The sequence below is a fragment of the Nelumbo lutea genome, chromosome 5, assembly GCF_056320005.1.
Source record: "Nelumbo lutea isolate HS-2025 chromosome 5, American lotus-T2T, whole genome shotgun sequence".
Taxonomy (NCBI): domain Eukaryota; kingdom Viridiplantae; phylum Streptophyta; class Magnoliopsida; order Proteales; family Nelumbonaceae; genus Nelumbo; species Nelumbo lutea.
In genome coordinates this window covers 33,540,441-33,554,097 of record NC_142688.1, presented here as the reverse complement: position 1 = coordinate 33,554,097, position 13,657 = coordinate 33,540,441, and the positions used below count along the sequence as shown (strand labels likewise).

Sequence of the window (13,657 nt, the reverse complement as noted above, 5' to 3'; positions counted from 1 at the left end):
CTTTGGCTTTCTGCTTTTATTCTACTCTTGGTTTTCTATGAGTATCAAGGAGTGGATTCAGTTGCAGTTGATCCTATGAATGGGTTCACTAGCTTCCTCTCAACACATTTTGATAATGCTTGAACTGTTCCAAATCCCTATTGGATGACATCTTAGACAAAAACCAAATGAGGTTGGTAGGTCGGTTCTACAAAGACAAAAATGCGTCAGAGAGCCCGAGGGGATGGAGAATCAGAGTAGAAAGTTGTGTGCATTCTAGTACGTGAACCTTCTAAAGGTGTGGAATAACCTTTATATAGACGTCAAGGCATGGCATTGCGTGTCCAACACATTTAGAGACAATACGGCCTATCTGTCTATTGTTTATGGAGCATGTCTCCACAGTGTGTTTGGGAAGCGCTAAGCAAAGCGGGCAGATAAGGAAGAATGTGCCACGTAGGTCAGTGTTCCCGAGGTCAGCTAGTTCCTCAGTTCATCGGAGTGGTAAGTTAGTCATTGGAGCACTTGGGTCTATGCCCTTGAAGTGTTATAAGCCGAACTACTATTAAGTGATCTGCTGAGTTGCTGTTGAATGATGTCAAATTCATGGTGGGTGGCATAAGCCGATCTGCTTAGATGAGGTCCATCCATGTATGACATTGAGGTGTCATAAAACAGTTTATACATTACACGTGGTGGTCCATAATTGGAGGGTCAAATTACCCTTCATCAATTGCCCCCCACTCCCGAACTCGATGTGTATAGATCGAGCAAAGGGAGTAACTCTATTGATGATGATTTTGGCCCAACACTCTAATGTTGAATTCTCATCAGGTCGTGGATCCAAATCGGTTTGATTCACCCTATTTGAACCATTTGACAGGTTGCATGGTGGGTACACGTGGACTTGACTTAAAGTTTAGATGTCATAGATGTAAAAAAAAATGCGCTAAACTGATTTTTTAGCCTTGGAGGACGGACTGTCACACCCTTTTCAGCCGTTGGATCCGATTAATCATGATCATTGATGAGCCATGTTTCCCATCTATAAATACTGGAGCCTAGGGGGTCCATTTTCACTTGTCTTTGGCAAGAACTGCATGGTAGAGAAGTCAGAGAAATTGGCAAGTAGTAAGTGAGTTCAATGAGGTCGGCAGACTCAGTTAGGTTCCTTAGCCCTTTTCAGTGAGTCCCTTTCTTCCCTTTCTCATTTCCATTATCTATAACCCATCTAGTTTTGAGTTTGAGGGAGAGGATCAGGTGGCCGTTCCATTCGGGGAAGGGTCATCGACCTAGGAACAATGAGGATCCCATAAAGTGGCCTCAACCTCCCACAACAAGAAGTTTGAGTTTGGTCAGTCTGACTCATCTCACCGAAGACAATCTCTAAGGGTTAATGCAAAAATATCGAACCCCCAAGGAGTTCAATGTCTTACTCTCGAACCTCAAGATTCAGTCATAGAACCATGAGCCGCACAAAGTCTATGTATACGAGCAAGCCTTGGTGGTCAGTCTTCGGTTTCCACTTTACCCTCTCATTCCTGAGGTCTTGAACTACTATTGGATAACCTTGGGTTAGCTCCATCCGAACTTCATCGACATCCTAGTCGGCACCATCTTGGTTTACCACCAATTTAATTTTCCTTTAAACCTCAAAATCTTCGTTGGCCTCTATCAAATAAAAACCCAGCCAACGAGAAGGGTTTCTTTTACCTATCTTATCACCGTAAGCATAAGTTGTTGGAAGGCTACCCTTCTAAAGTGTTAGCCTGGAAGAGGAAGTTTTTCTACATCGTGGCTAACAGTAGGGGTGCAAGTCGGGCGGGTTAGGCCGGGTTTATGGTCAACGCAGGCCCGAGCCCAAGGTCAAACCTGATTTTCCCAACCTGAGCCCAGACCGCCCTGTAATTTGATGTACTCGGGTTGGGCTCAGGCCCGGGCTAGGCTCGAGTTGGTCAATGAACCCACTATAAAATTATACATATATAAATGTATTTATGCAAATATATTTATGTATGTATGTAAATATGTATGCAACATTTACGTATATACACATATATATGTATAAATGTATATAATTGGGCCAGGCTCGGGTCGGGTTCAAACTACCTAAGGGCTAGGCCCGAGCATGGCCCAAAAAATTAAAAAGCCCAACTTCTTGGGCCTAAGCATAGCCCAAGGACCAAAAATCCAAGCCCAACCCATGTAAAACTCCAGGTTGGGCCAGTTCGGGCTTGGGCTGGGCCCACTGAAGTTGCACCCCTAGCTAATAGAGGGTGTTCTTTCTCCTCGGAGTGGAAAACAACCCTTAAGGATGTATAGGAAGTTTCCCTGGGCGAGTAGCTAGAAGCTTAGGGGAAGGACTTAGTGAGTAGGAAATTACAAGCCAATGAGTTTCTGGCCAAAAAGGTGCTGGTCCAAGCCGGCCTAAGTCCCACGAGTAGGCCGCCACACCATACTTAGGAATTTTTTGTTGAATTTTCACTTCAGTTGTTTGGCTAACCCACATTTAGCTTTTGTAGGAGAGGTGATAGGAGTTAACACATCCGGCATCTTGGGAGCGTTAAAGCGGAAGAAGAGGAAAGTTAAAGACACTTCCCGGGCTACAGAGGAAGAGCAGCCAAGGTCGGAGGAGCGGAGACATGGAGGTCATCCACATAGACCTTGTCAAGGAGGAGAGGCCAAAGAATATGCAAATGGAGCCTGTCAACGGTGATGTTCATTCTAGCGAGTAGGCTTACTCAGTCCCAAGCACCGAGGCAATTGAGATGTTAGGACCTGTCGTTGGTGTAACTGAGACACAGGCTCCTAGGTTGAGCCCAGATTGGACAATGTTGACATCTGACAAAATCTAGGACCCAAAGGTGGCACTCGAGCTGGGTAGAGGGTTCCTTCTCGCTGAAGATTTGAAGGACTACAACAACTAGGCTACCTTAGTGCTCGACAGGAAACTGATCCAAGCTATCCTCATGGTGAGCCCAGATTAGACAATGTTTACATCTAACAGAATCTAGGACCCGAAGGTGGCACTCGAGTTGGGTAGAGGGTTCCTCCTCCCCAAAGATTTGAAAGACTATAGCAACTAGGTTACCTTAGTGCTCGATAGGAAACTGATCCAAGCTTATCCTCCTAGTGAGTACTTAGTATATTTTCCATTGTTCCTCTTCTTTCTTTATACAAACTAAAGTAATCTAAGCTCTTTTATAAACAAACAACATGACCCAAGTCCTAATGGGAAGGGTGGATACTTCTTCCCATTATTGTGAAGCTAATAGGAAGGACACAAAGAGCCTTTGCGCAAAACTGGTAAGGGCCCGAACAAGTGACCAAACCATGGAGGTCGAGTTGGAGTACTGCCATGCAACTCTAGAGCAAGAGAAGAAAATGATAGCTCAGCTGGAATAGTAGGACATCAAGCTGGCAGAGTGGAGGTTGAAATGCACTGAAGACATCTAAGCTGCAAAGGCGAAGGGTGTCGAGGAATATCACAACTCTGACTTGTGCCAGCAAGAGAAAGATGAGTACTCTATTGGCACTCTAAGCAAGGGGTTCAAGTTGTGCCACCAGCTCTTTGCTTCATTCATCCCCAAGTTCGGCGTGGACAATTTGAAGACCTTGGCCATCATTAAGAAGATGGTGGAGAGGATCGACGAGGAGCTAGACTCCGAAGAGGAGGAAGAGGACGGTGAGGACAATGAGACTAGTGGTGGCAAGGACGAAGAGATGGTGACTGGGGGAACGACCTACCCCTCATTGACGGATGACTTTTCCCTACCTCTTTTCTTGGACTTTGTAAATATGAACTAGACATGTTCTAGGCCCTCGAGCTCAATTTTCTCCTTTTTTCTCTTTTTCTTAAGTAATGAAACAGACTTCTTTATTTAACAGTGTGTCAACATGTGCCCATTTTCCTTCATTTTTTTCCAAATAGTAAAATGAATTAGCTTAGTCCAATATAAAAAATGATGTATTGAGGTACTTGAAAGCAATATGAACAAATCGAAGTGCCAAAAGTGGGTCAATTAAACCAAGTTGTGTAAGCGGATGTCACATAAATTGAGCCAAGATTCTCATCCTGATGTTGAACAAAAACTGGTAACTACTTTGACAAATGAAATAAGTTGTAAGTCACACCAATGTGCTCAGAGCTTTAGACATAGTACATTCTTATGTTTTCAGCATTCCATGTATGGGGACCAACGTCCCCTCTAGGGTTTTGAACTCGTAGGTGCTAGGCCCCAATGCCTTAATCACTTTGTAGGGGCCTTCCCAATTTAGACCAACTTCCTATAGCTCAACTCAGGTACCATGACCTCTCAAAGTACAAGGTCACCAGCTTGGGAGCAAAACCTTTTAACTTTGTTGTTGTGGCATCAAGCTACTCTCCACTGGCAGGTAATAGTTCATATTTGTAGTTGGTCTCATACTTCCTCTATCATGCTTAGGTTAGTTCAGAGTTCGTCATAATTCTCGTCTTCATCGTAAACTTAGACTGCAAGCTTGACACATCGATCATTGTAAGGATGGCCTCTTCAGTGCCAAATGTCAAGTTGAAGGGCGTTTCTCCAATTATAGTTCTCCTTATAATTCGTTATGCCCATAGCACGCTAGGGAGTCAGTGAACCCATTATCCCTTAGCTTGAGTGAGTTGGGCTTTCAGACCATGTAAGATGGTTCTATTCGTCACCTCAGCTTGCCCATTTACATGGGGATGGCGACAAAAGTGAAGTTCTATTTAATCCCTAGTTCAGAACACTAGCCTTGGAACTTGATATCTTTGAATATCTTCTCATTGTTTGAGATCAACATGTGAAGGAGTTCGAATTGACAAATGATGCTCTTCCAAAAGAAGTTTCAAACATTTCAGGCTGTGATGGTGGCTAGTGGCTCAACTTCTACCCACTTGGTAAAAAAATCTATGATGGTGACTAAGAATTTGCATAGCCCAGTTGCTAGTGGGAAGTGTTCAAGGATATTGATTCCCCGTTGAGCAATCGGTTAGAGACTAATGGGTATTGCAGGTTATACACTAGTTGACGGGGTATGCTGGCATGACATTGGCATCAATCACATTGTTAGAGAGCTTTCTAGGCAAGCTTTCTGCCCCCTTGGTGTTCACCGCATAACCCTTCGTAGATCTTCATGAGCACCTACTCCACTTTGGTAGGTCGAAGGCACCTTAGGTAGGGGAGAGTAAACGACTTCCTATATTGTTGCTCGCCAATGATGACGTAGTGAGTTGATTCCCACTCGATCTTCTAAGCTTTGTTCTAGTCAACATCTTGTGGAGAAGGTACTCCACAAGCAGGTCCATCCAGCTTGGTTCCACGACCTACACGACAGCGACCTCTACCTTTATCACATTCTCTAAGATAGGATGCATCGGGTCCTCAATATAAATTGTCCTCCATGTGTTGTACGTAGAGCTAACCAGCTTTGAAAACACATTGGCTTGGGCATTCTCAAACCTCAAAATTTGATGGATGGAGAACAAATCGAACTGGTGTATGAGCTCATACACCTTCACCAAGTACTTAATCAACACCGGTTCTCGAGCTTCGTAATGACCATTGACTTGGTTGACAATGAGTTAGGAATCACTGCAAACCATGATATTCTTCGTGTTGATTTCCTTAACAAGGGATAGATTGATGATCAGTACTTTGTACTCAGTCTCATTATTCGATGCTTGAAATTTGAACTTGAGCATGTATTCTAGCTTCACCTCGTCAAATCTCAACAAAATGAGTTTGGTTCCACTCCCCTTCTAGTTGGGCGAGCCATCTACGTGGAGGACTCCAGGCTCTTCTTTCCATTTGGGTGAAGGCCCCGCACTGGTGTACGCCTCCAAACTCGCTATTGGTTTGTCTAGTTCCAAGGTCGACGTGCTAAATGTACACTACACACTAGTTTGACAACCCACTTAGTCAATCTTCCTGACACCTCAGGTTTCTACAACACTTGGGGGAGAGGTTGATAGATGAGCACAACAATCGTATGGGCTTGGAAGTATGACCACAGTTTCTAAACTAATATTATCAACGCAAAGGCAAGCTTCTCGATTTTTAGGTACCTGGTCTCATCCGCATGTATGATTCTGCTTACGTAGTAAACAAATCACTGCACTTTGTCAACAATTTGGACAAGTACCGAATTGATGACTTGCCAATAGATGCAAAATGAGTTTGTCCCTTGGCTCAAGCCTTGTCAATAACGATGGCAAGCCGAGATATTGCTTGAGCACGTCAAGTGCAAGATAACACTCCTTAATGATGGCAAGTTGAGATATTGCTTGAGCTCGTCAAATGCAAGATAACACTCCTTGGTCAATTGGAAGTCTTTAGCTTTTTAATGGCTTGGAAAAGGGGTATGCACTATCATGCTAGCTTGGGCATAAAGCAACTAAGGGTGGCGACTCAACTAGTGAGTCTTTGGACTTCCTTAACAAACCTCAAAGGTTGTATATCCAGGATTGCCTAGATCTTCTCGATATTGGCTTCGATACCACGACAGATAACCATGTAATAGAGGAACTTACCCGACTTGACGCTGAACACACATTTGTTTAGGTTGAGCTTCAAGTTGTATTTTCTTAAAACATCAAACACATCGATAAGATCGACAATATGCAAACAAAAAAATTTACTATTAGCGACCATGTCATCTACATAAATTCATACTTTATTTCCAGTTAAATCATAAAAAAATCTTATTAACAAGTTGCTGGTAAGTCACCCCGACATTCTTAAGGCCAAAGGGAAATGACCTTATAACAATACAAATCACATCAAAAGCAACCACTTTCTTGAGTCTCCCTTTCAATTATGCTAATGAACAAGCCCCATTTCATTACAGCTCATCTTCTTGTGATTTGATGAGGAGTCTTAGTTGGAATTAAGAGGTTTAAGTAATTTCAGATCAGGGATAATTCTAGGGGCAAGTGAATGGTTGATTTTGATGAAATGAGATCTGGGTTTGGAGAAGTTATGGTTCTTCAAATCTAGAATCTAGAACATAGATCTGAGTAACTCTGCAATTGGATCTTGGACTGTTGCTAATGATGGCACAAATTCAAATACTAGAAGACATAGTGAAGTTGCTCTTGGTGTCATTGTATGGAATCTGAAATATAGATCTCATGAAAGCTCTACGTGCCCAGAAATGTAGACCTTCAGATATGAAGATTGAAAGTCCACTACTCCAATTTATTCAAAGAAATTGTGGCTCCATTTTCACAATTTTTCGGTTGTTTACAAGATGGGCAAACTGAGTCTTTTTCTATTTGATTCGTAATAGATTTAGATTTAGTCGCCAAAAGTCGGTGTGTCGAAAAGACGCTATTTTGAGTTGATTTTGGAAAGTTTCAAATGGAGTTTTTTGTGTCTTTCTCGCATAGAAAGACACAGAAATATGCACAAAAAGACGTGTAGCAGCCAAATTAGCTTCGAACTATTCAGATCTTTATGCAAAAGCTCAACTTTTGACTATCAGAGCTACCAAAAAATCTTTCCAAAAAAAAATTGCCAAACGAATCCTATATCAATCTTTCAAAGTTTTAGTGGGTACGTGTAGTCTATCTCAGTCTCAGGTGTGGTCCGTGTGGAGAGAGAGTGTGGAGAGAAAGAGAGAGAGAGAGAGAGAGAAAAAGAGAGAGAGAGAGAGAGAGAGAGAGAAATATTCAAATGTGGAAAGAAAGAAAAAAAGAAAAAAAAAAAAAGAAAATGCCATATTTCAAAATTTTAATGAATGGTTGAGGATATTTTTGTCAATTACATTTTATCTTTTATATTTAACCATTGAAAGGTCGACAATGATAAGTAGGTTTTAAAAGTTCAGGGTACATTTAAATAGTATCTTAAATGTTAAATGTAAAGGGCATCATAAGTAATTAACCTTTTTTTTAACAATGGAGATACAACAAAAACAAACCTAGAGAAAAAGATTAGAGAAAAGATAAAATAAATACACTTCAATAAGATTGGATTAGAAAATGCAAATATAAAGAAAAAGGATAAATTTCTTAAAATACCCTTATGATTTAGCTAATTGAACAAGTATACTCTTACTATTTTACTATTGTCAAACGGTAAATTACCGCAATTGACTAGTTACGTTATTGTTTATATCCATTAATATTCCGTTAAAATTTATACACGCTTGTGATATAATTTCTTTAAAATCCAATTTTACCCTTACCAGCAGCAAACCAAACTAGCTCGGCCCTTAACCGGTGACAATAACCCCTCCACCTCCGGCCCTCTCTCTCTCTCCTTCCCCTTTGTTCTCTCTCCTTATTTCCCCTGTTTCATCACCCCGCTGCAAGCAGGGGACCCCTCTCTCCCCTGTTTCTCCCAGCTTAGGGCACAAGTCGTATATCATAAGTTCTTCAACATGCATGTTAGGGAGTGGTGGGTAATGCTACCTACTTCCGTTTCCTCGTCATCACCAGCACCTCCACCTCCCCCACCACCACTGCTACCATCGTTCAGAGACAAGAGACGATGCCAACGAAGATTTCTTAGGGATGAGAAATTGACCAAGGGCTTGGAGAGACTTAATGATGTCACCGAATTTTTTAAAGATTTCATCAAAATAAATGAAAAACTGATTTCCTTGACCGTGGATTCTTGATTATAGATTGCCTGATACAATGGGAGCCTCGAAGGCTTTACGGCTGTGCAATGCCGAGAAAAGAATAGAAAGACACTTAAGAGTCCAAAGAGATCGTTTGTGTTAGAGGGGAAAAAAACGAGTTTCTGTGAAGCAATCGTAGTGTCAAGTATTCCATTGAGTTGTTGTTGAAACCAGTTTGGGCATTAATGAAAAAGAAGAGAAGAATAAGGAGTTCAAGGAAAACACGTGGCAGAGGAAACACATACCGCCATTAACCAAGGGCTTGAACGGCAACCCAAATTTAAAAGTATTTGATGGCTGGAAACAAAATTCCTTAGTTTTTATAGTAAAATGAAATGAAAGAAAATAAGAGAGCAATTCAAACCAGATCGAATATCTGCAAGTGGGCTTTGGAGAATAACGATGTGCAATGACAATAAGAACAAGAAGAAGAGAAATTCAAAATGGGGTTGGTCAGTTCATTTTACCGTCATTAGGATACATTTGTAGAATAGATGTTGGGTTTTGACACGGTGGTGGGTTACCACATCTTCTTGCAATTAAAGGTGAAGAGAAGAACCAAAACTACAATCAAGGGTGAGCAATCAAAGAATACAAGGGCTTTGAACAACTTCAACAACAACATCTCCCCCCTCCGGTCAGAGAGAGCGGCGGTTCCAGCGCCGAAGGTTGGAAGCCGCGTTTCCGACTGGCACCGGAAAAAGAATCGCTGCGTTACAATTTAGAGGGTGGTCGACAAGGCGCTCTCATTTTTTAGCTCGACAGCCTCTCTGTTTCAAGCTCGGGCCTCTCGATCTCTTTTATTCTCTCCCTTCTCTTTTCCCTCTTTCTCCCCTTCCTCTTTTCTCTCATGGCCGTCTACATTCTCGGCTCTACCGCAGATTTGGAGCCATTTCCGAAAACAGATCTGACGCCACCGGCTCTACCATCATCAAAGCTCCCCAGTGAAGAATTAGGAATTGAGGCCGAAGCTGGTGGCGCCTACTCTTGAGGAAGTTTCAATGATGTGCTCTGAGAGCTTCATCGCTCTTTGATATACACAGAATATCAATGAATTAGATTGGGGTTTTTTGACAGAGGAGAGTGGAGTTTGAGATACCTCTAGGGGATCTTTTGCATGAAAAACCTTGGAGATCTTTTTATAGTCAAATTCAAAATATTGATATGCCCAATACGCGGTGGGCGCGTATTTTACGTTTAGATACTTGTTTTTTTATTTTTTTCAAAATTGGTTCAGGGGATTCGGTCTAGGACCCTCCATCCCCTAAACTGGTCAGACCCCTAATATATCCACTGTAGGGGCGTATCAGAAGGATCCCAAAATGATACATCGGTTGATATGGGTCGATACATAACAATACTTGGAACCTTGGTCAATACGTTTCTGATCCTGCTTGAATTTCTTTGGGGCATTTTCTGCTGTATCGAATCTTGCGGGGTGTGGCATTTCAGAGCTCCACCCAAAAAAACCTCCGATAGATGTTGCTCGAATAGTCACCAAAGAGCAACGTCTACATGGTGTATACCTCTCCACGGTCTCGGGGATGAACAAAACCCTCCGAACCATCTTGTTACTCGGCCAAATCGGCTTAGAGAAAGAGGAGAACAAAAAGGGGAAGAGGTGGAGAAAGAAGATCATCGCCACTAACAGAAGTTAAAGCAGCAGTGGTAATTTTGATTGATGAAGACCAGATTGGATGCTGGCAGTTAAGACCAGACAAAGGAAGAATGGGAGGAGCTTTTAAGGGTAAAACAGACATTTCATCCCTTTCATTAATATTTTAACATCAATGATAATTTTCAAAAACAGTAGGAATAGCATTAGACAATATTTAAACAGTAAGCATACTTAGTCAATTAACTAAGCCAAAAAAGTAATTTAAGAAATTTACCCTATAAACTACCGAAATGACATCATATCTAAAAAACTTATCACCAATCGAACCGGTATCCTAAATGTGTAAATCAATCAAATGGTACTTGTCAAAATTCACAGGTGGGCTCTTCTACAATACCTTTCCCACATCATAGATGCTCCCTACAAAAATACATTATCTTCCTTCACTCGTTTTTTCTAATAAATTTAAGTGCACGGCAATTTTTGTTTGTTACTGTATGCCTAGAGGCTTAGCCCTCACCCCTAGGTAGCCTCTACTTTTAGCACTTTCAAAAGCCTGGCATAGGGAGGTAAAATCCATATTTCATTTATCTTTTCACCCTGCTAGCAATGAAAACAAGGGGTTTTTACCGATCAGTCCACATCTGAAATCCTAGCTCAATCGTACAATTGGGGGTAGGTGCCAAATCGGAATTGATGCCAATTCGAGGTATGGGACTTTGGGTGTAAAGTGTTATAGGCTGAAGTGTTCATAAATTTGAATTGTTGTAGGTCTGCATTTCAAATCTGAATTCTGAGGTAAAGTGCAGTCTAAAAATCCCCAAAAAAATAAATCATTCTGCCGCCAAACATCATGAAGACTAAAGTTAAGGTTATGTGAAAAAAAAAAAAAAAACAGGAGACTTAAAACATCATGAAGACTAAAGTTAAGGTTATGTGACAAAAAAACAGGATACAGACTAAACATCATGAAGACTCCCCTCCGGTTTCCGAAAAGGTTCAAAATATCAATATATATCAAGCTGTATTGGCCGATACGTACCATATCGGGGGCTTCCCGATATACCCCTACAGGGGTGTTTTGGGTCATACAATAGTTCAAGGGTCAATCGGCCTTAAACCGGCCACTCTGAACCTATGCCCTGTATTGATATTTTGAACCTTGTTTCTGACAGGACTTCAACATACCTTGAATGAAATTATGTTATATTTATCAGAATCATGGCTTAATTGTAATTCGCTAGAAAATCACTTGGCACAACCTTTGCTCTCTCTCTCTCTCACCACCACCCATTTTCTTCTCCAACACAGGACGCAGCAGAGCTGACACCATTCCCCACCCCTCTCTAGTGCTTCATTGTTGCACAAAGGAGACCATCTTGGGCATCGGCAGCAGATGCAATGATATTGGTCCTGTAATCTGAATTTAACCGATTCCTAACGGGTTCAAAAGAGAGGAGAGGTCTTAGTATTTAATTATTTACAGTGAACTTCAAGGGAGGTTTTAAGTCTTTTAACCCCCCAAAAATTACTTCATCTCATAGATACAAAAAGGAAAAATGCGTAGCGGCCTAGAACTTCTATATCTAGACCATTCTTGAAACTAATAAAACCTTTTCTCTCAAAATTGTTTGTCAAATGTACCACTAATACCATATTTTATGATAACCACTACCATTCGTTCGTTTCTGAATAATACAACAGAACGGCATTTCAAGCGTCTCTCTGCTTATGCCTAGCTATACAACTTCTAAATAATTAAGAAAATTTGATATGAGCAATAGATTCCTAAAATAGGAGAAAAAAGGCCAAAACGGATGGAAAACCAAAACTTAGATCTCTACCAAGAATAGCTTATTCACATAGATATGCCAAAATTTAGCATTACCTCCAATTCTCCAACTCTCCCCAATTTGAAACACAGCTGTCCAGTGCTTCTTCAGGAATTGTGGGATGGGATCCTCGAAATATTGTGGCTGGTAGATATAGTAATCCCAGTAGCAAATTTAATTTACAGTATTTTAATGTAGGAGACCTCCCAAGGACTTGCTGAATTACCGCCAACCATTTGACTTGATACCTATAGTTGTTTGTCTTGTTCTTTCACCTATGTTCTTCCTGGTGTATCAAACAACGGAAATTGCGAACTACTGTCGTTTCACATACCATGTCTCATTGACTGGTCTAGCCCATCCATAACTTTAGTACTCTATCCCTGCCACCCGAGGCTACCTTCTCACCATCTGGACTCCAATCAACAGCAAAAACCTTCAAAAAATAGAAAAAATGAAGGTTAAAAGTATTAAAAAATTATGTAAGAACATGTTAGAAACTATCAAATTTTTGGTAAGTACCTCATCTGCATGACCTGGAAGATCCTGTTTCAATTTGTGTGTACGAATATCCCAAACCTAGGTAAAAAACTCCAATTAGCAAACGAATAAAAGTATTCCAGGTTATTGATCAAAACAAAAAAAAGTATTCCAGGTCATCTGCATGACCTGGAAGATCCTGTTACGACACATTATATAGTCCACCACTGTAGACAGAACAGTGGTGGTGATTATGCATTGAAAGGCATGTTATGACTTAACATAAAGTCCACTTAAATATTTACGGATTTACCATGCATATGTAGGGGAGAGAGAGGAATAAAGACCTGTGGGGAGACACTCCAGTTGGGAATAAGAAAGGATGGCATACAAGGTGTAAAGGGCTGGAATGAGGAAGAAAAAGCAAACCCCTCAATTCCTACATCCAATAATAGGCCTATGAACCATAGATGTACTGAATAAGCCCACATTAACACTCCCCAAAGCCCAAGAAAACAATAACGCCGAGTGAAAAAAGCTTCAGTCCTGAGGAAACCATCTAACAGAGTATGTCATCTCTTTTGAGGGGACTTTTGCTGATATTTTTGCCCTAGTCTACATAGAGTGGACATGCAGGGTAAATCTTGGCAACTGATGGCAAGGAAGGTGCTTACTGCTATAGTAATTGCTTTTTTATAATCTAAGTAATTGGCTAATTGTGTACAAAAACATGGACCATTAGAAGCTAGAGAGTGTCTCATTGTCCAAATCACATATTTCGCCAGGAGTGGAGTAGGAAGAACTGAATTGAATTAGGGTTCAGCATTACCTGGTCAGTGGATACTGATGAGTTCTTAAGGATTATAAGGAGTCTCAGACAATGACTAGGGGTTTTGTGGCTGCTTTTCACTGTTGCTTTGTAATCTTATTCTCTATTGGGTAATAAATTTCTATGCTCATTAACAATGACAAAAAGAATAGAAGGGAAAGACCTTTTCATCTATAATATAATCTAGGTATTTCCCCAAGTTGGGGTGCCATTTGTCCAGTAACCCCTCGTGTTCTATTTTTCTTTTCCTTTAATTTCCTTCTCTACTCCCCCCACCTAAACTGG

The 13,657-nt window shown here is 41.1% G+C and overlaps 1 protein-coding gene across 1 annotated transcript in view; it reads right to left on the bottom strand.

Annotated features, from left to right (window-relative positions):
- Positions 1-11,858: 11,858 nt before the first annotated feature.
- The window catches only part of LOC148851579 (WD-40 repeat family protein / notchless protein), a 65,361-nt gene continuing 63,562 nt past the window's right edge, over positions 11,859-13,657 (bottom strand). The window contains exons 13-14 of the mRNA XM_088945237.1: positions 12,586-12,642; positions 11,859-12,499 (exon numbers count right to left, since the gene is read on the bottom strand). Coding sequence (XP_088801363.1) covers positions 12,416-12,499; positions 12,586-12,642 — 141 coding nt within the window. The 3' untranslated portion in view covers positions 11,859-12,415. The remainder of the gene's footprint in view (positions 12,500-12,585; positions 12,643-13,657) is intronic.